General features: G+C 37.8%; 1 protein-coding gene across 3 annotated transcripts; it reads right to left on the bottom strand.

The window, feature by feature from the left end:
* Positions 1–1155: 1155 nt before the first annotated feature.
* slf2 (SMC5-SMC6 complex localization factor 2) lies at positions 1156–21843 on the bottom strand. Of its 3 annotated transcripts, none has more exons than XR_009784355.1 (21): positions 21700–21843; positions 21184–21216; positions 18117–18723; positions 14941–14986; positions 13184–14517; positions 12876–12955; positions 12649–12762; positions 12373–12540; positions 11248–11350; positions 11074–11161; positions 10835–10976; positions 10639–10723; positions 9507–9683; positions 9253–9347; positions 8970–9057; positions 8779–8883; positions 8377–8454; positions 8149–8235; positions 3190–3258; positions 2914–3082; positions 1156–2056 (listed from the first exon to the last, which is right to left on the bottom strand). XR_009784355.1 is itself a non-coding variant. In XM_061745244.1 (21 exons), exons 3-20 carry the CDS (start codon positions 18642–18644, stop codon positions 2969–2971), a joined length of 3501 nt encoding a protein of 1166 aa, XP_061601228.1. In that variant the 5' UTR covers positions 18645–18723; positions 21184–21216; positions 21700–21843; the 3' UTR covers positions 1157–2056; positions 2930–2968. The 3 variants fall into 3 exon arrangements, 2 of the variants coding, with proteins under 2 accessions (XP_061601228.1, XP_061601229.1); XM_061745244.1 differs by having other exon boundaries at positions 1157–2056; positions 2930–3082; XM_061745245.1 differs by lacking the exons at positions 1156–2056; positions 2914–3082; positions 3190–3258; ... (1 more) ...; positions 8377–8454; positions 8779–8883 and having other exon boundaries at positions 9020–9076.

The following is a 21843-nucleotide window of genomic DNA, read 5'->3' as shown; positions in this document are numbered from 1 at the left end:
AATAGCTTTAATTTGATGTTGAAAGAAAGAAATGAATGAATGAAAATCCCGTCTCGCCTTTGCAAAAGAAAATACATTCAACGTCAATTGAAGCTTAAAAAAAAGGTTTATTTAAAGTAACTTGCAACTATTTCGTTCCCCCACATTCTGTTTTGGGCTGCCTGACAAAAATCATTATGAACTGGGACAAACTGACCAGAGGCTAATAGATCAAATGTGCCCAGATTTTTCCCCATAAGCAAAATGATTGACAAAACATTTAATAACTTTTTTTTTTTTAATACCAAGTAAAATATGGGGGATAAATTTTACGTTCCTTTGTAATTGGTTGCATGAGGATAAACTGATTTTAAAAGGACAAATTAAAGGCGATAATTCCACAGTATTAAGATTGGCTTTTTTTTTTACTAAACCATCAAAATTTATATTATATTTTCTGTAATGCAATATACTTTATTCAATTTTCCACCAAATTAAGTCACATCAATAGTTGCATAAATAAAGATACCATTCTCTGTTTAAAGGTTTCTTTACTTCGGGTTTCAGAAATATTGTTTCTAGTCAGTGTTAAAATAAAAAAAAAAATAGTTTAAGATAAAAAGTTTTATATATGATCCACTGTTCATATGGAGTTGTATGTAAGATAATATCTTAAGAATTGGTAAAGAACAGATTGTTTTTTTACTCATAAGCAAAACCTTAAAATGTAACCTGCTTTCTTACATATATAGGCCTACATAACTGCATCATTTTTGGGGGTTTACAATGACTCCCTACTCTCATACAAGAAAACTATTAATCTTAAAAAGCAGATTGTGCAAAGAATGCTTCATAAAATGAAAAAGCGGGACAACGTGGACAACCCTGGGCGTACTCCTCACAAGACAGTCATTCAAAAAAGATCTTCTGCAGAAGTTTTTCTTCAATCTGCTGAAACACAGATCGCTACAGCAGATCCTTAATGTTCACAACTGTGACCACCTATAATATAGTTATTACCACATCTGATTTGCTTTTTGAATTTATGAAGTATTATATATTACTGAATGAATTGAATACGCCATTGAAAATCTTAAAAGGTTCATATCTCTTGCTGGCATCAGATAGGTAAACAAAGTATTTTTTAATGCTTATTCAAAAGAATGAAATATTACCTATGGTATAAACAAAGTTTATTATCAACATTTGGCACAAGCCTTGAAAAAATACTTTCATTAAAAAAAAAAAATTCCCCAAAAGGGAACTTGCCACAATGCAAACATGCACGGGCATAATTAAAACATTGAACCAACACATTGAACCAACAAACACCAACATTGAATACCACCTAAGTGAAATGAAAACAGTGGTGCAACCAACAAGATATCATTTAGTTCTCGTTAAGTTAAATATTCATAGGGGGGGGGAAATATATGAAGCAAAAAACAAATATACAAGGCTTCAGCCCCGATTAATCTTTACAATCTCTTCAAAAAAGAAATGTCTATATACAATTGTATTATACAATCCACTATAGACAACAAAACCTAAAAGTTAGGTATTAACAAAACTACGACACTTAATTTATAGTGCAAATTTAATTTTAAGACTTAGGCAAAGGCCATCAAGGTCCCAAAACAAGTGCATTCCTGTTACATTAAATCCCTTGATGTTGCCAAAGGAGATGTTTTTCTTGATTTACTAAGTTTCATTCTCTGCACCAGACTGCTCTCTCAGACTATTGTTTGGTTGCTCATCCACTTCTTGAGGCTGTATTTCAGGCATCCCTTGTGTAAAGTCACCAGCTATTGCCCGTGTGGCCTCTTGTTTTGTTTGTGTCATCCTTAGCACCTTCTTCGCCATTTTCTTCTGGTCTTTGATCAAGTTCCATGTCCTCTTCTGGCTCCATTTTCTCCCCCCGTTTCTCCTCTTCTCCTTCAGCAACCAATTTTATTATTCTCTTCATTCAGTGGTTTGCTCCTCTTCTTCATTCGCCACTTACAATTCCGGTGTCCTCTCCAACCTCTTGGATGCTTCTATAAGCAGCCAAAGGCTGCCAATAGTCATAGAGCCTACCCTAAATGACAGGAACAAAATGGATTAAAAATCAAGAGTCAGGATGGTCCAATCACTTTTCATGTCAAATTTAGTGTAGAAGTAATTGTGTTAGTGTGACTACTGCACATTAAGGAGGTCTGGTCCTCTTAAATCGACGCAGAGCCTACGGCGTAGGGTACGCGGCGACGCAAACCGTACGGTGCGCATCGCCGCGTACCCTACGCCGTAGGCTCTGCGTTGGTGTAACGCAGAACCATAAATCAGCCTTTAACGTGATCTTACAGGATTTTACGGGACTTCTGGTGCTGATCTGGGCACTGCAGTAATAAGGTTCCAACTACAGGATTGTCTCAGAAAATTAGAATATTGTGATAAAGTTCTTTATTTTCTGTAATGCAATTAAAAAAACAAAACTGTCATACATTCTGGATTCATTACAAATCAACTGAAATATTGCAAGCCTTTCTAATTATTTTAATATTGCTGATTATGGCTTACAGTTTAAGATTAAGATTCCCAGAATATTCAAATTTTTTGAGATAGGATATTTGAGTTTTCTTAAGCTATAAGCCATGATCAGCAATATTAAAATAATAAAAGGCTTGCAATATTTCAGTTGATTTGTAATGAATCCAGAATGTATGACATTTTTGTTCTTGTAATTGCATTACAGAAAATCACAATATTCTAATTTTCTGAGACAGTCCTGTATATGTTGTTCATTGGCAATCGAGTTATGGTGCAGCTCAGGTGATATTGCGGAGTAATCCAAAAGTAATGTAACTAGTCATGTAACTAGTTACTTTCAGCAACCAGTAACTAAGTAGTGTAAGGGATTACTTTTTTTAAAGTAACTAGTAATATGTAATGGATTACTTTTTTGAGTAACTACCCCAAGACTGTCCTTCAGCAACCAATTTTATTAATCTCTTCAGTCAGTGGTTTGCTCCTCTTCTTCATCCGCCACTTCAATTCCGGTGTCCTCTCCAACCCCTTGGATGCTTCTATAAGCAGCCGAAGGCTGCCAAAAGTCATACAGCCTACCCTAAATGACAGGAACAAAATGGATTAAAAATCAAGAGTCAGGACGGTCCAATCACTTTTCATGTCAAATTTAGTGTAGAAGTAATTGTGTTAGTGTGACTACTGTACATTAAGAGGTCTGGTCCTCTGAAGGAGCATTTGCCACTTTGTGTAGATCCTGGCCACCAGGTCCTTCACCTGGGAGGAGTAAAGTAGAACTTTACTCTACTACAAATTACAGACTATAAAACCATTTCATTTTAATGTACCCAGATTTGAAATTCAAATCTGAAATTCATAAGGAGCGTTTCCACTAGCGGGAGTTCCAGGTAGTTTTCGGGGCTGGATCGTTGGCGTGTGTCTCCATTACCGGGAACAGCCCTGCAAAAGTGGCTTTCAGGAACCTTTACATCCCAGTAGTAGGAGACGTACTCAGGTTAGCCAACAGGAACCTCTTGGTGGGGAGTTTCTGCTAATCAGGATTTCTGAATTATGTTCAGCACTCTCACGTGAACATAAATCATGTGACCAGAACTCATTTGAACCTACTGGACCAGAAATATTTTGCTGAGAGTACATTTAATGATGTTGGAGTTTACAATAAAAAAAAAAAAATAAATAAATAAATAAATAAATAAATAAATAAATATATATATATATATATATATATAGATATGTCTTGTTGGCATATTACGCTCAAGTAGGGGTCCGGCAGGGGTTTTTCTATTAATCTCGCTACCACTGCAGTTTGTGTTTGAAGAAAAACACAACAAAAAATACTACAAAAAAAAAAACAAAAAAAACTCACAAGCTTTAATTGCTTACTTGTCTCAACTTTTGCTTATTCTTTTACAGCGTTTTAGTTTTTCTTTTCCTTGTTTGCTGCCGGCCACATTACTGCCACTGGCTCTTGGCAAAATGTTCATTGAAGCGGAAACAGTGATATTGCAAAGGTGTGTCATTTATCTCAGGGGATGACAACAGTACCTACTCGGGTGTTTATTAATTGTGCAGGACAGAAATCAGCAACTTGTATTGACCACATTTTCACCAATGCAAAAGAAAAGTGCTCTAAAGCTGTATCAGTTCCAGTTGGTTTCAGTGACAACAATTTGGTGGCTGTTGTCAGGAAAGCTAAAGTGCCAAAAGCTGGACCTAAAATTCTCGTCAAAAAGGTCTTTTAAATCTTTTTGTGAGAATGATTTCATTAGGGACATGATTAAGTTGCAATGGAAGAATGTATGTACAATCGATGATGTTGATGAAGCACTTGAACGTTTTACAAATATGTTTTTAGAAGTAGCTGATAAACATGCTCCCATTAGGAAATTCACTGTAAGGAAAAGAAAAGCAGCTTGGATTGATGATGAACTGAAAGCATTGATGGTCAAGAGGGATGAAATAAAAATGTGTGTCAATTAAATTAGGTAATGTAGATGTTTGGAAGTCATATTGTTCACTAAGAAACTTTGTGGAAAGAAACCGTGGAAAACATTAAATGAGCTAATGGGAAGATCAGGGGACAACACTCTCTCCTTTGCAGAAGCAGAGGGTTCCTTCATAACTAACGGTGCGTCCGAAATGCCATACTAAACAGTATATACTAAAAAGTATACTTAAGTTCGGCACACTTTTGAGTAAATATCAGTAGTGTGCATTAATTCGGACGTACTATTAAGAGCGCACACGTCACTTCCTGCCGTAGGGAGGGGGGGGAGTTGTTACCATGGTAACCTCTCACAGCAGCAGTAGCAGCGCTCCGCTCCGCTCTTTCCCGTTTATTCTTTCCGAAACAAGATTACATTATATAATATTATTATATACGAATATTATAATATTAATATTATATAATAATATTATACTTATGACACATACGTATCACTTAGCAACCAAACGCCACTGCATTGCATTGTGGAAAGTTTCTGCTCGGCTAGTGTCCATCAATCCACACTAAAAAAATTCTCCGGAATGAGTATGGATAGAGCTACTATTGAGTACGTTCTAATGTTTCGGACGCACTAAAAAATCTTGCATAATCATTTTTGCATACTCATTAGGGTGGAAGTATGCAATTTTGGACGCAGCCAAAGCCTCTCCATATTGCTAACTACTTTACGACTTTTTGTTAGAAAGATAGAGAATCTAAAAAAATGAGACAACATCATTGCATAACAGTTTTTCAATTGATTAACAACAAAATCATGCGAAATAAGGATTGTGAGTTTGTCTTTCAAACTATACAGTTGGATACAGTAAAAACATTTCTCAGTAGTATAAATTGCGAAAAACCATCAGGATTAGATAACCTAGATGGGAAACTCTTAGGTATGGTTTCTGGCTCTATTGCACTGCCCATATGCCACATATTCCATCTAAGTTTACTGAAAGCTGTTTGTCCACTGGCATGGAAAGCTGCAAAAGTCATACCACTACCCAAAAACAAAAAAGGACATGTTTTCAGGTGCTAATAGCCGTCCTATCAGCATTCTTCCAGTGCTAAGCAAGCTAATGGAGAGAGTTGTGTTCGACCAGATTTCATCTTATTTTTCTATTAACAAACTTTACTCTGAATTTCAACATGCTTACAAAAAAGATCACTCCACAAGTACTGCTTTAATGCAGATGACCAATCAGTGGATGAGTGATATAGACAGGTAAAGGATTGTGGATGCAGTTCTTCTTGATTTTAGTGCTGCATTTGACTTGATCGATCACAATATGCTCTTAATGAAACTGGCTGCTTATGGTTTTAATAAGGGGACTCTTAATTGGATGCGGAGCTATTCATCAAATAGAACACAAACTGTCTACTTTAATGGTAGTTGTTCTGCAGTGAAGGCAGTACTATGTGGAGTCACACAGGGAAGTTGTTTGGGTCCATTGCTCTGTTCTATTTTTACTAATGATATGCCACTTGTCCTGAGTAAAGTTAGTGTAGCCATGTTTGCCGATGATTCTACAATGTATGTCATCAAACAATATGGACGAGTTAAATGTGTTGCTGGAAAATGACCTGAACTCAATTTTGGAATGGGTAACCAAAAACAAATTGATTCTAAATGTAGTAAAGACTAAATGCATTGTTTTTGGCTCAAACCATGCTTTAAAAAGTCAGAACCAATTAAAAATATCCATGAAGGGCAGCTGTAAAGAACAGGTCACTGAAGCTAAACTTCTAGGAATACTTCTAGATGAACATCTGCCGTGGCAGAATCACATAGACAAGATAACAGGTAAAATGGGGAAAGGTATATCTATGATTAGAAGATACTCCTCTTTATTAACACCACTTACACTCCGACAAGTATTCAAACCTTGGTATTATCACACTTTGACTACTGCTCAGCTATCTGGTTAAGTGCAGCGAAAAAAGGTGTAAAGGAACTTCACATCGAATTTGCACGGCCATGTAAACACCAATAACCCCTTTGAATAACCCAAACTTGCTCATATTCGGGTTTTTAAAAACAAGAATATGACCCCTGGGTTACTCCTTTTAAAACCCGAATATTCGGTCATGTAAACGCCAAATGGAATATCTCGATCAAACGGAAGATGAAGTTTTCTGCGCATGCTCTGTTCGCAAGGAATCCTGGTCTTTTGAGTCCAGGAAGTTCTTATAAACACGGAGAAACGCAAGACCACGCCACACTTTTGGAGTGAAGAGGAGACTAATCACTTCATAAATGTAATGAAGGATATGAACATTTTGGCATTTGTAGACAGTAGAAAGTACCGGGATAGCGAGATTTAAAAGAAGGTGAGCGAAAAGTTGCGCGAAGCAGCATTTGTTTTGAATTTGGATACAGGAAAAAGAAGCGGAAATGACGGGAATTGCGTCATGATGTTCTCCGCGCGTCGCTGGTTTGATCGAGATATCCCGAATGATTAATTACCATGTAAATGGAATATTTCAGTAACCAGAATATTAGCAATAACCCGAATTTTGACTGCATGTAAACGTAGTCAATGTTTAATATACATTTTGTGATGTACTGTATAGTGTATGGAATATACTGCGCAATGTAGTTACAAATTGGGATAATTACCACTATAGGGATGTTGCTAATGTAATGATGTGGGTGGGGTTAGTAAATTGTATTTATGTATTCATATTATATGACGTATATATGTAAATGTACTTTTATGTGAATGTCATTTTAATCTTCATGGACCCCAGGAAGACTAGCTGGCATTTTGCGTCCGCTAATGGGGATCCAAAATAAAAACAAAACAAAACCTTGTGGTCAGCTGTGCTATTTTTTCCATTCAAAGGTTTTCGTTTGGCACTACAGCCGGATGAAGGACCTGAGAAGACTGTTGGCCCTGTTATGCCGCTTTTGCACTAGTATCGCTTCTCCTCGGTTCTACCCTTTTTGCGCTTTCGCACTAGGGCTGAGACGGGTAGAGCCGCTCCAAGTCAATACTTTTTTCTGTAACCATTTCAGCGAAGTTCTATAGCGGGCTGAGCCGGGACTATTTCTGAGGTCACCACCCTCCACGCCTCTGATTGGTCGGGGGGCGGGGCTGTCAAACGTTTGAATCAGGAAGCGGGAGTCAGCGCGAGGGGACTCGCGGCTCGCAGCGATTTTATTATAAAGCGCAAAACGTCTGTTTGGTGATCCAACTCTGAGGTGCAGATGTTCATAAACCTGGTGGCTGTCGAGAAAAAATTTAAAAAGCGATGTAGACGGGCTGTTTTTTTCTCAGCCGCTCCCGGCTCCAGCTGATTTCTCATGAGCGCCGACACAAACAAAGGTGCTGCGCAATCGAGTACGTCACAGCAGCTTCACCCCAACCTGCCCACTTCTCCCCTGGCTGTGGAAAAACACACGTGTGGAGCCGTGCCGAGCCGCGCCGAGCCGGGCTGAAGCGAGACTAGTGGAAAAGTGCCATTAGAGGTTTCTTTCTGGCAGGTTTACCTTGAACTCCTGCTAGTGGAAACAAACCTATAAAGTGCATACTTGTAGAAAGATCAAAATGATTTTACCTTATGAAAGAAACATTTTTTTGACTGCACATTTTGTAGATCTGCATTAGATCACATCCCTATCTAAGACTGAGAAGCTCTTTTGAAATAGTCCCCACCTTGCTGCGGTAAAGGCATTTGTCATTCTCTCTGATGTCACATTTAACATGCGTTTCCAACGCGTATGACAACTCCAGCAGTTGTGCCTGAAGCCAGGGAGGAAAAAAAAAACAAGTTACCTCCAGCAGGCAAAATAAATCAACAATTTCAATGTCTGAAATCTCTTGTGTATGAACTAATTCCTGTAAGTGCTATGAACCCAAAAAGAATAGGGAAAAAAAATGTACCTTCTGATAAGCTGGGAAGAATTGAAAATTAGATGCTCCATTCATAAGTGTCAGAAGGCTGTGACACAAGTAGTAGGCCTGGAACATATGATGGACAGAAAGAAACTCAGAAAAATCATGTTGAATACATCCATTCATCTTTTTCTTATACCGGCTTCAAACTATCCAGGGTTGTTGGGGTTGGGGAGCCTATCATGGCTGTCATTGAGGGAGAATAAAGAGACATGCTTGATGGGTTTTCCAGTTCATCACAGTCAAACATGCCTGCTTACACATGCTTCTAGGGACAATTCAGAATCACCAATTAAACTAAAACATATTTTCTGAACCCAGAGGAAAAAAAGAGAGTGCGCTAACCACATCACTCTTCTGCCTCAAGTTAAATCATTCAGTAGTTTGCACCTGTTGGTCTAGAATTGCCGAGTCCTCCTCTTTATTTTTCTGATACAGGCCTCGACGAAGAGCGGAGGGTTTCATCCGTGGAAGGTATGGCCTCAGTTCAGCAAGCTAAGCAACAGCCAAAGAGAGATAACATTTAATATCATTACATTATACACAGCCAAGTTCTATTGAGCATACGAGGAATAAATCACCTGACACTCCGCCTGTGTAGGTCTGTAAGTGGAGCTTCCATCCAACAGCTTAGAGATCATGGACAGGCTCAAATGTCGATGTAGCTGTCTAATCAAACAAATAAAAACTGATTTTTTTTAATGCTATCCAGAACATAATAAAATAAAAATCTTTAGAAACAAAATAAATAAAACAACAGCGACAAGTATTATATATATATATATATATATATATATATATATATATATATATATATATATATAAATATATATATATATATTAAAAAAAAGTATATATATTTACTTTCCACGTGTATTGTCAGGTAGGAGTTGAACAAGCAGGCACATGTTGTGGTGATCATCTGTCAAGTCGGTCAGAGCTCGACACATTCTGCTCAGCTAGAGATTAAATGAAAAAGACAGGGTGTTGGTGACTGTAGGACTCTATACTTTAATTACCACATTATGTTATACATAAAACAAGCAATCAAATACAAAAGCAAAAAGAAAAACTATTTCAGCAAATCAAAAGAATCATAGAAGGCTTCATGCATTTACCATTGCATCCCAATCCCTGATGTTGTTGAGAATTTTATACTGAAGACACGTCACTTCCACGGTGGACTGGAGGATGCGCTGTGTGTCCAGGCTTATCTTCCCAATCATTGTAAGAAGCAACAGCAGTTCGTCGTCACTAAAGGCACGAGGACACAGGCCCATGCAGAAAGACAGGTACTACAGAAAAGACGCAAAGAAGGAGGATCAGTGAAGTCGCAGCGCATCGCCAATTTATAAATAAATGCGTAAAATGCAACATCTGGGCCTAATTGCAGAAAGATCCTTAATAATAATAATAATAATAATAATAATAATACATTTTATTTATAATGCACTTTACATTACTGAAAATCTCAAAGTGCTACAGTTTGATATTTAAAAAAAGGAAACCAAAATAATAAAATCAAGATAAGAGATGAAAGAGATAAAAAGTCAAGATGTGGCAGAAAGAGAATAAAACAATTAAAAACAGCAACTAGGGAAAAAACAACAGCAGCATTGTTTAGTGATAAAATGCTTAAATTAAATCCTTAAAGCAGCACAAAGACCTCTCAAACACATCGCCTCGACGTCACCTCCTCGCATCGATGTCTGTAAAACACAGACTTTGCTTATCCAGTGTGAATACACTGAAAACCCCCCCACATATATATAGGGGTGTAATTTTAGAGTTACTACATGTCTGTAGGTAATTTTAGTCCAGTGCTGTGAACGGAGGGATTTTGTGTAAGGTGCACTAATACAATACAAATTCCAATTTAAAGTAATCAAAAATGCAAAAGACCAACTATCTTTTTCACCTACCTCACTATCACCTATACATAAAGAGCACTGAAGCAACCTCTCCCCCATGTTAAATGACCTAGTACCTGTAGTTATAAATAAAACATTTAAAAATAAATGAATAAAATAACATTTTAGAGTACTGCTTAGAAGGCGTATTATTTCCTCTGAATTTCTGCATTTAGATCTCACAGAATGTCTTAGATTAATCAGCAACATTGTCAAAAAACACATTCTCCAAAAAACCTATATATGCACTTTATAAATTACACAACCTGCAAAGTTGCACTTTAAGGTTAACATTTATGGTCCTTTGTGCAACCAGCCTCAGATTCCCACTGTGTCTCACCTTCAACATGTTCCTGCAGTTGTGTTCAGGGAAACTGGTCAGTTTCCTAGAGGTGGGAGTCTCACTTTTGATATAGACATCATCCCTGCAGATTTTCAAGTTTTTTCAATTGCAAAAGACATTAAAGAAGCCAATTTAAAATCTCTTACATTTTGAGGAGATAAGTGTTAAAATATATAAAAAATAAGTGACTTACATCAAATTTTCTTCTGTGAATAATGGTTGTAGATTCTCAAAAGGGAAGAATGTAACAAATCCAGCTCCCAAATTCATCAGGACCTGCGTCACATCAGCCAAACTAGGAACCCACACTTGAAACTTGTGGTTTCCCTTTTCGCCTGAATAATGGAGTTCGAAGGGTAAACAATTATCCGTTTAAAAAAAATGCATCTTTTCGTGGTATAATAGCAGATGTTTGTGAGGAAAGATTCTGACCTATCTGATAAGCAGCAGAACAGGCAATGTCCTTCAGGGCTTGGAGTATCTTTTCTGACACAATCCTCTCACTATGGACTGACAGCATCTGACGAGATCAACAAATAATTACTGCCACAGCTCATACATTTGGAAACAAAATTATCAACATGCTATAGGCGCGATGGGGCTCACCATGAACAGGAAACGGGTAACCTGAGGTGGACAGGGTGAGCTGTCATAAACGTCTTGGAACAACCCAATAATCACATGCAGCCTTAGCTGAGCAGGGCTGGACCTAGTATGTAAAAAGAAATAAGAAGGAACATTATCCAACTAATTATTAAGACAACCTAACAGCCTATAGGTTTGCTAATGGACAATGGAGGCAACAAAGTTTGACTATCCCACGATACAATGTGTTGGATAAAACCCAGAATTTTTTTTAACTTTTTAATTGTGGAACTGAAAACAGGGTTTGTTAAGTACTGTAGGTTATCAAACCAAAAAGCATCACTATAAGCTAAGGTATAAACATAACAGTACAATGTATGCACTAAACAAAATCAAATAACAATCAGGTTACAAAAAATGTGTAATGGAATAAATCTGGTCAATTGAGATATTTGTAATTCTTCCTTTTGTTAAAAAGAAAGAGTATCTGAAAATAGAATTTATAGATCTGATTGTAAGTAATTTTAGGAACTCTTGCCTGAATTCACCTTCTTGTTTTTTCTTAGATCCTCCACCGTTGACATAACATTTTTAAATTAAAAGGTAAACTGAATGTAATGGACGTTTTTGGTAGAACTTTAGTATATATTCTTGCTGTGTGCTTGATGGAAAATTACTGAGTGCTTTACTCAGTAAAGCTGGCCACTAGTTTTTCTAGCCTTAGCCACATTGTGTCTGTCATCTGTGGTCCGACTAACCAGCAGAGTGTAAAAGTGCAGATGAAGGAGTAGCTTCCTGGAGGAGTCCTATCACACCTGTATGTCAAGTAATTTTTAACATGCAATATTCTATCCAAGAATATTTATTGTTTTGCCCTATCAAAGTTCAATATGTCAACTACACCATCTAAGCACTTGTCACTTTTTACTGCTGCACATGATGCTTACATTGAACATGCCAACATTTATCACTCTCAACTGTTGTGTCTTCAGGAAATTTAAGAATCTCAATTTTAATACTAATATTTTGTGTATATGTGCATTGTTACTCAAATTTATCACGTAGGCATCCTGAGGCCACTCCAGCTGAGCTTCACGATACATGAACAGTGACAGTAAAAAGCCTTCCCACATAAATGTAGCTTACCATAGAAGTGTCTTCTGTGCTGTTCCCTGTGGAGGGACCCTAAACCGCCTAAGCTGCAGATTATTCTCGTCAAAGAGGATGCCAAACCTTTCCAAGTTAAACACCACTTCTCCTGGAGGAACTTCCCTGATAGCATTTGACATGACTGCATAGCGCAGCAGAAACTCTCTAGGAAACAATTCACAAAATAAGAAAATGTAAAATGCGATTTAGTGCACTGTAAGGACTGTCCAAGTAACAAGGTGCCATGTGCCAACATGCTTCTGAGGATCTTACTGCTGTTCCGTGGGGATGTCCTCCCCTTGGTTTTCCTCCGCCTTCTCATCTTCGGCAATCTGTAACCGGCTTTCTTGACACACACTCAGAAGTTGTGTTTCCACCTCTTTTGCTCTAATGAACAAAAACAGTAAAACAGAAGTTCAACTCCTCTCATGTCCAAAAACTGAAATTAGTCTTCTCTTCTTAGAGAATGGGATTAAAATGTCCACAAAAAAAACCCACACCTTTTGTTGGTCTTAATTTCTTCAAGCATCTGGTCCAGATTGCTTTTGTACACACCTGATTTTATGGTAGATGGCAGTACCTGCTCATGAAAATAAGCCCAGTACAAGTTTTACTTTCCCTTAGATAAGCAAATATGTATGTATATATAATATGTATGTATATATAATATGTATGTATATATAATTATATATATATATATATATATATATATATATATATATATATATATATATATATATATATATATAAATAAAAAATCTATTTTTATGCAATTACCTATTACAAGGGAAATTTACGTAGAGCTTACCGTTGAAGGTTGACTACTTTTCTGTTCAGGTGTACTTGGGTCTGAAAGGGCTCCCTTCTCTGGTGTCTCTGGAGGCTTGGCAACACATGCCATAATCTCCTGGAAGGAGATGAGCTCGTCATCCTCGCTGCTGTCAGAGCTCTGGTTTAGATCCAAACTATACTGAAAACTGAGGCCCAGGTCCAGATCCATATCTATGGGATCTTCTCCATTCACCTCCGTTTTACCTCTTTCATGGGCCTGCTCCTCCAGTGATTGAGATGCAGTACACTGTGATGAAGAAGTTTGCGCAGAGATTGTAGTGTCAGAGTTCAAAGAGGATGAACTCAAATTGCTGGAGTCCAGGGGAATGGAGTTGTTTTCAGATTTCTCTTCCACATCCTTAGGCTTACTTTCAGAAGAAATGGGACTGTTTGCGACACCTTTGTCTTTAATGACATTTACTTTCCCCAGCTTAACCCGCTCTGTAGTGACAGGTGGCAATCCGACTGGCGACTTATGTTTTGAGGCAGGCCTTGTATTTGGCGATTCTGCATCTCTGGAGTGTGGAGTTTTGTGACAAGCGGATCCAGTAACAGATGGACTGTTACCAGATGCAGGGCTGGAAGCTTTCTCAGAGATGGGCGATTTGCCTGTTTCTCCATCTATCTTGGGCTTTACAGCCTTAGATGTAGGGCTGACAACATATGTTCTGGGATCAGGGGTGAAAAGCTGATCTATATCATCAGGGATAACAGGTCGCCGTCCACGATTACCTTTATTGCGCTCTAGTGCGTGACAACTCAGGGTACTGGAATTTGGTTTTGATGATGTTTTGGGAGTGTTACAGTCTGTTTTTCTGCTCTCCCTCACTTGATCAACTCTATTTAAGACTTTAACTTGTAAGACCTGGGCACTACAGAGAGGGTGACCAGAAGATGGTCTGACTGGATCAACGGGAAGTGAGGTACTACCGACCTTCTGAGTAAGTTCCACCTTACTTGATTCATTTTTGCTCTGGTTTTCCTCACTTTTTCTTTTTGTTCCTTCTTCATTTGGCTTTTGTGATGTACAATGTGTCCGGGTTGGTTTTAAAGTGGAGTATGTCGACTGTCCACATGCCAGTTCCACATGCAGAACATTTTTTCTTATGGCATCTATTTTCAGTTCAAACGCTGAAAAGTTCTTCAATGATGGCTGAGAGACTTGTGATGTGCCTGGTGAGCTGCCAGGAATGGAAATAGCCGGCTTTCTTTTCCCAGAGTTTGCACCATCAGGACACAGCTTCTTGGCATTCTCATAACAGTTATCAATCTCTCTATGCCTCTTCAGAGATGGGCAATTTAAATCTCCAGCTGGAAACAGAAAAACATAGATAATATGCTTTCTTTCACCAGTGTTAACAGATTGGCTAGCAATTCAGAAGTACACAAGCATTTGCTAGTGGCTATTATCACCCACAAACTGTCACTGTATGTAAGGGAACATAAATCTGCAACATAGATTTTACTGTGTGCAGAATTTCTCTGACATTTTAAACAGTAAATTAGACAAAAATAATAATAATAATTAAAAAAAAACAACTTCACATTAGTGTTATGGATATCAAAATCATAAATATTAGTAAAGGGTGAAATGAACTATTAAGGTGAAAAGGTTTGCAACTCATAAGATTTTGTGTACTAAAGTTTTCTAAAATTATAATTATTTCATATAATCTAGTAAGATTTACAACTGCTGCTCAGTGTCCTTTCTGCAATTTGCTTTGATAATATTACCTGAAATTGTGATTTCACTTGAAGGTGTGAGTTCATGTTGCTGAATCTACAAAAAAAGAACCAAAAGTTAGTCTCATAAGCAGGCTTCATTTAAAGTGTTTAACAGCAATAACAATGTCTCTATGCGTCTGATATATTATAGACATAATCTAGTTAAACATCAATCCCATCAAAGTGCCAGACAAAATACTCTTAAATCATGTTTTAGATTTATAACTGCTGCTCCTTATTTTTCTGCTGTAGAAAATAAAGTACACTGTTTTTCCAAGTCACAGTTCCTATGCCTATATTTTTTTTTAACTCTTAACTCTACCGATCCGAAAAAAAACGGATCTGATCAAATCTGATCTGTGGCTCAAAACCATGATGAGTGAGTTTTCAGGCTGCAAAGTTTCTATGACCCTAAAATTATGTATTTAAATAAGTACGGTATATTAATACATAATGCTGTGATTTCTGTTCAATCTTGAAATCTTTGGATAAATTCCAGGCTTTTTTTATTTTATTTTATATTTACAAATAACCTTGAATGAATATCAGATGATCAGGCTATCATCCCTCTGCTTGCTTCCACCTGTCTATATTGATGGATGTCTGGTAGATGCCAGCTGACATCCTGACCTGCAGTCTCTCCCTCTGACCACCTCAGTGTCTGCTGTCTACATCTGTTTATATAGTCGTTCTTGTAGTGCACCAGTTAGCAATTGTGTCTGTGTCTCTCCTTTCTCTGTTCTTCATTCTTTCTGTCAGTTTTCTCTTTTGCTGCTCTGCCCAGCTGGCCTCTGGCAGGAGGGTCCCCCAATGAGACTGGTCCTGCTCAAGATTTCTTCCCTCCTAAAAGGGGAGTTTTTACTTGCCACTGTTTGTTATGTCTATAATTGCTCAAGGGTCATGTTCCGGGTCTCTGGAAAGTGCCTAGAGACAACTTCTGTTGTAATAGACGCTATGTAAATAAAATTGAATTGAATAGATGATTGTTGGTATATCATCACTCACACTTCTCATGGACAACAGGCCTTTCAACTAGACTGCAGCTCTAAATGTTCAATCAAGTGGCAAAATCCTATATGGACGGCAGGGGCGGGTCATCCAGGACAATGAACTATACAAGTTTGTCTGTTATTGCTAGAGATGTACTGATTGCAATTTTCTTGGCCGCTTCCAATGATCAATTTTTCAGTGACCTGCCAATGCTGATTTTACAGGTTCCAATTTTTCTGAAGAACTTTTATTATTATTCATTTTTTATTTCTGCATCATGGTTTTTATTATTTAGCATATATTATACATTTTTATTATTGTAACATTTGTTACAGAAACAGTAGTTATATAGTTATTTGCTACTATGTATACCTTTGTATTAATTATTATAATAGAAAGAGTAGGCCATAAACTGACTGACTTGCTTGTGATCAATAACTCTGGCCAAAGGTTAACTGTAATCTCTCTTCAGTGTCACTGAACCTTCTCTCATCCATCGGTGTGGTTTTAGCAATATACAAGTCATCAATAACTGAAGAGGATCAAAACATTTTTATAAAAGTTGTCCAAAGAATAGTTATTGCTCAGAATTCTTCATTTTGTACCAAAGAAAATTCAGTTCAATTCAAATTTATATAGCGTCTATTATAACAAACGTTGTCTTAAGGCGCTTTCCAGGGACCCAGGAATTGACAACAATCAGTTGAATTTATAAAATGGTTTTATATAAATTCACCTCTATTGAATTGCATATTAAAATGTGCAACTTTGCATCAGAAATAAATATATTTAAAAAATTGATTCAATAAACTGTTTTGGTCTCCATTACTAAATTTTACAGACAATAAATCTCTAATACCACTGCAGATGAATAATTATAAAGCCATGAATGAATTTACATTATGGGACGAAGCCTTTTGTTTGGTGGTCTGCTTACCCAATGGTAAGCCAAAATCACTGTTGTCAGTCATCGTCATGCTACAAAGCTTAGCGAAGCAATCAGCAGTTTGTATTCTTAAACGCAGTGGTCATCTCTGAATTCACCACCAAAATGACATGTGAAACAGAATATTCTGCTGTAAAAGTTTGCCAGTAGCTCCACCGTGATGGATGGGCATGTTCAAGTCAGCTTCACATGTCTGTTTACCCATTTACAATATAGTGCCCCACAGTACAAGAAAAAGAGAGACATGAAAACTGCTCTTCAGAAAACCTATGGTGTGACATTGCAGATCATCTGTCCAACAATATCCAAGTCTGTGGTCAGTAAAAATGTTAACGTCACCATGTTGCGCCTGCTACATATGCCACACTTTCATGTTTAATGTGCTGTGTACATTATATGATGCATGCGCAAAACAGACCAGAATGTAATCAGTAGAAAGGTGATCATGACCATGGAAAATTCAGGTCCCTGGCCAGTCAATCAGTGCATCTCTAGTTATTGCTGTTGCTTTCTGCCTTTCTTTAGATAAATGATCTTGTTTCTGAACAGTAAACTCCATCGACTCAATAATGGATTGCCTTCTCGCACATGCATACCCATAATATCGCTGAAACTTTAATCCTTAGCTAGATTTGTTGCCAATAGCTTGATTTAAATGTGCATGTAACCGCACTGATTCATGCCAGCAATGTAATGGTAAGGCTACATAGCTAGCTCAATCCAAAATCTCACACATCCATCTGTCGACTCAAAACGCACATTGCAAGCAGGATTGCATAACTTCCTGTGCCGGCTTTCAGAGCAAGTAAGACCAATTTGGCATCTGTTTACAAAAACATTATGTGGTATTAGTGGGAGCATGGATGTAAATACTCAGACATCACAAGTGCATCTAGACCATCTAAATCTCAATCCTGGTCCTCGAGTACCCCTGCTCTGCATGTTTTAGATGCTACCCTGCTTCAGCACCAGTGATACAAGTAGATGTGTCACCAACAGAGTTGGGCAGACCTCGATGACAAGCTTATGAGGACCAGTAATTAGAATTAGGTGTGTTGGTGAAAGGCAACAAGTAAAACAGGCAGAGCAGGGGTACTTGAGGGCCAGGATTGAGAACCACTGATCTAGACAGTGTTTGTATTTGTATTTGTATATGTATGTATGTATATATATATATATTTATTTATTTATTTATTTTTCTCCATCAAAGGCCACAGCAAAGAATAAAAAAAAACAACATTTTAAATACCTTATTTGACTCTTTTCTTTGTGATGTTTCATTGTTGCTTCCTGAGCTAGAAGGGTTGACCATGGATTCAACCTCTTGATCCCTCTTAACATTGCAAGAGGAAGAGTGGTGGTTTAAACTCTTGACAAATTGAGATGATGAAGGATGAAATACACTGGCAGGTGAGAGTCCATCCTTTGAGGTATTGTTGATTTGCCGGGCTGGAATCATCTGAGGTGAGGAGAAAAGTCCTGACCCTGACGGTACAGTGTGCTGTGGTGGACTGTGGGCTTGCCACATTGAAGGCTGTGCTTTTGTCCCAGTGTTAGCTGGGCTGTTTGGAAGAAGCCCGGGAGGTTTAACAAAGTAGTTCAAGGAACCTACTGTATTCTGTGTTGAAAGAGTCAATGGGGAATCAATGCAAGGTGGATAAAGTCCTGACGAATGTATTGGTCCTGCTGGACAAGGAGAGTGCGTATTTGAAACAAATCTCTCTTTGTTGCATTGCTCAGGTGACTGAAGAGGCAGTGCCTCTTGAGAGGGTTTCATTGAGAGGGTTTGATTGGAGTCTCCTGGGGAAAAGATGTGAAATATGGTAGGGAAATCTGCTGGAGTGCAAGGCCCATCACTATAATAGGAGACAAAACAATATACATACATTTCTAGAGTTATTAAATTAGATACACAATACTTTTTTTTATTGCATATCTAATATTTGACACGCATGAAATATAAACTAAGAAAATCCTTAATATTGAAAGTCTGCTTTGAAATTTTTCCAAGACAAAAGGACAACACAGAATGTTGACTTAAAGGGGACCTATTATGGCATCTAATACCTATTTTAAACAGGACTTGAATGTCTTAAAAACAAGCTTTTGATTGTTTTTGCTAAATAAATTAAAAATTCAGCCTCTGAGCCATGTCTTTATCATCCCAGTCTCTAACCTCCTTATCTATGAGGGATTCTGAGTGGGCGGGGAGGCTATGATAATGAGGCTCTGTGCTGACTGGCTGCCTGACGCGATGACGCGATACACCGCTACGAGGAAAAAAAAAAAATGGCAGAAGCTCTGGCCGGCGGAGTTGTTGTTGTTGTTGTTCCGGCCAGAGTTCGTTGTGGGCATGGTTTCACGCATTGAATCTGAACGGCTCGTAGATCCACATCACACTGGATGGCTCATCCGGGGTGGCTGTACAGACACTGAAGAATTTGGTTGCTTTCCTCCTTCTCTGAGTTGGCAGGCTGAGGGGACACCACTTTATATATGTTAAAGCAAGAAAAAAACGTGTTTTTCATAATAGGTTCCCTTTAAGCTTTTATAGATAATAGAGTCGGACTACCCCCCATAGAAATTCTGCTGAAACAGTTACTCAAGGATTTACTCAAGGATTTACGTTGATGTAAACCTTTGGCTTGGATGCCCAAACTCATTCGATGTGACAGCTTTTGTTACCTGACAGCTCCTATTGATGTAATCAGTCTCAAGGTTCAAATGAATGTTTGAATGATGCAATTTAAACGAGTTAGTAGTTAAAACAAATCTTTTTGTCATCATAAGTGAGCATGTAAGGCTTAGTTATTCAACATGGTCAAATTAAAAAAATTTTTTTACTGGTATATTGAAAATAAAATACTTTTTTTTTATCAAATCCCATTTTATAAATATATATAATATTGTTTTAAATATAAGTAAACAAAACTGTTCTTTTAACAAATGTAGACAGAAGTCAAAGTTCACTTACGTATTGCTACAAATTAAAGCAGAACTTGTAAACTGAATACGTTTTGCTGGAGTGATACATTTAAAAAAATTAGTTCACCTAAATCAGGGGTGTCCAAAGTCGGTCCTCGAGGGCCGGTGTCCTGCAGGTTTCAGATGTCTCCTTGCTTCAACACACCTGAATCACATTAACGGTCGTCACCAGCTTGCGATCAAGGTCTGGACAACTCTGTTGGTGACACAGCTACTTTTATCACTGTGTGCTGAAGCAGGGAAACATCTAAAACCTGCAGGACACCGGCCCTCCAGGACCGACTTTGGACACCCCTGATCTAAAAGATTATCACATTACATTTAAATCACATTTAAATCTCTCCAGTGAAAAAATGACTGCTAGGTTAGTCAAAAAAGTCAACCAACGAACCCGATTCTTGTATAGGATCGCCCCTCTAGTTGGTAGAGACACACTGAAGATTTTGGCAAGGGCACTCATTCAACTTCACTTTGATTATGGAGTTCATGTCTGGTACCGTGACGCCTCTAAGGCTCTGAAAACCAAGCTCCAGACAGCTCAAAACAAACTAATAAGGCTTCTGCTCAATCTTCCATCTCGGGCTCACCTAACAGCAAACCATATGCTCAGCGTGGGATGGCTCCTGGTAGCCGACAGAGTACAGTTTCTTGCATTGATTTTGGTGTACAAGATACATTACACCTCCAAAATACCCTTGTACTTGTCTAAATACTTTCAAAATGTAAAAGATGTTCACCACCATAACACTAGAGGCAGCTCCACAAATAACTTTCAGCCCAGGGTAAACTCCAAGAAAGGTTCAAATTCGTTTGCATCCTATTCTACCAACATGTGGAATTCCTTACCGACAGCCATAAAAGAGAGCAAATCCCTAATCTCCTTCAAGTCTGCCCTAAAAAGCCAGCTACAGGAGGCTGCTACTCGTAACTGGGAATAATCAAAGCACATCCTGCTGTTCCTTCTGATTATTGCTTCTTGTTTCTTGTTTTGTTTTCTGCTTTTGTTTTGTATAACCTAGCTTATTCTATTTGTCTCATCACCTTTTTAGTCTCTCTCGGTGCAAAATAACAGTAATTCCCCCCTTTTTTTTCTTTTTATTACAATCTTCCCTACAAAGTACTGCTTCTTACCTGTATGTCATTCAATGTTACATGAGTTTAAAAAAGGTCTCCAATGTAAACAAGTGTAACGCTTTCTTGGAATAATGCCTTTTAGTTGACTTTGTATCAGCGAATCTGTACTGTCATGAAACTGTACCTTATCCTATGCAATTCTTCTAATAAATTCTTCAATCAATCAATCAATCAACGTGGCGAGAGCTGTCGTTTACCTTTAGTCAGAGGAGACATTTTCTGCAAGTGTTCTGCAAAAAATAAAAACAACAGGGAGAGGTCACTAATCATGTGTAGATGAAGAACGCTCACCAAGACAACAGAAATGCAACTTAGGTTTGCTATTATTGACATTTAAAAATATATATATATGGAAAAGAATACCGAGCTACAGAAACTGACGAGTCCAGAAACTGATGTTTTGAAAAGTTGTTAACGCATGTGAAGTTAGCCAACGTGTAACATTCATAATAAACACTCAAAACCCCCATAGTGTTTACACTATCATAGCGTTTGACTGATTACATCGTGTTAGACTACGTTTCAGAACAAAGACTGAAGGTAACTGCTGCAAATAATAGTTATGTAAAAGTGTGTGGCTGTCTTCCAGTGCCGGGATAACCTTTAGTAAAAGATAAATGGTAAAAGAGCAACAAGGAAGTGATATTTAGCTCACTGGCGGACGCGGGTTCGACTTAGCAAATTGGTGACAATTAGGTACTGGGTTTTCTTACCGGGGTTTCCCTTGATTTACAGTTGCTTTCCTAATTTTCGGGATTATGAATGTTGTTTGTAACCATAGTCAATGGAAATAATAATTAGCTAGCTAGCTAGTTTTAGCTCGAAAACCTTTTCGTCTAGTACTTCTCCCGCCTCCA

Source organism: Cololabis saira, chromosome 17 (assembly GCF_033807715.1).
Source record: "Cololabis saira isolate AMF1-May2022 chromosome 17, fColSai1.1, whole genome shotgun sequence".
In the NCBI taxonomy this organism is placed as follows: Eukaryota; Metazoa; Chordata; class Actinopteri; order Beloniformes; family Belonidae; genus Cololabis; species Cololabis saira.
The sequence above is the reverse complement of the archived record's forward strand: the minus strand, read 5'-3'. Positions and strand labels throughout refer to the sequence as shown.

Excerpts from the sequence above, each read along its gene's own strand:
- slf2 (XM_061745244.1), bottom strand. The coding sequence starts at position 18,644 with ATGAAACCCTCTCAAGAGGCACTGCCTCTTCAGTCACCTGAGCAATGC. Across the intron at positions 14,987-18,116 it reads AAAGAAAAGAGTCAAATAAG|ATTCAGCAACATGAACTCAC; the intron begins GTATTTAAAATG and ends CTTTTTTTGTAG. Across the intron at positions 8,884-8,969 it reads CTACACAGGCGGAGTGTCAG|CTTGCTGAACTGAGGCCATA; the intron begins GTGATTTATTCC and ends GCTGTTGCTTAG.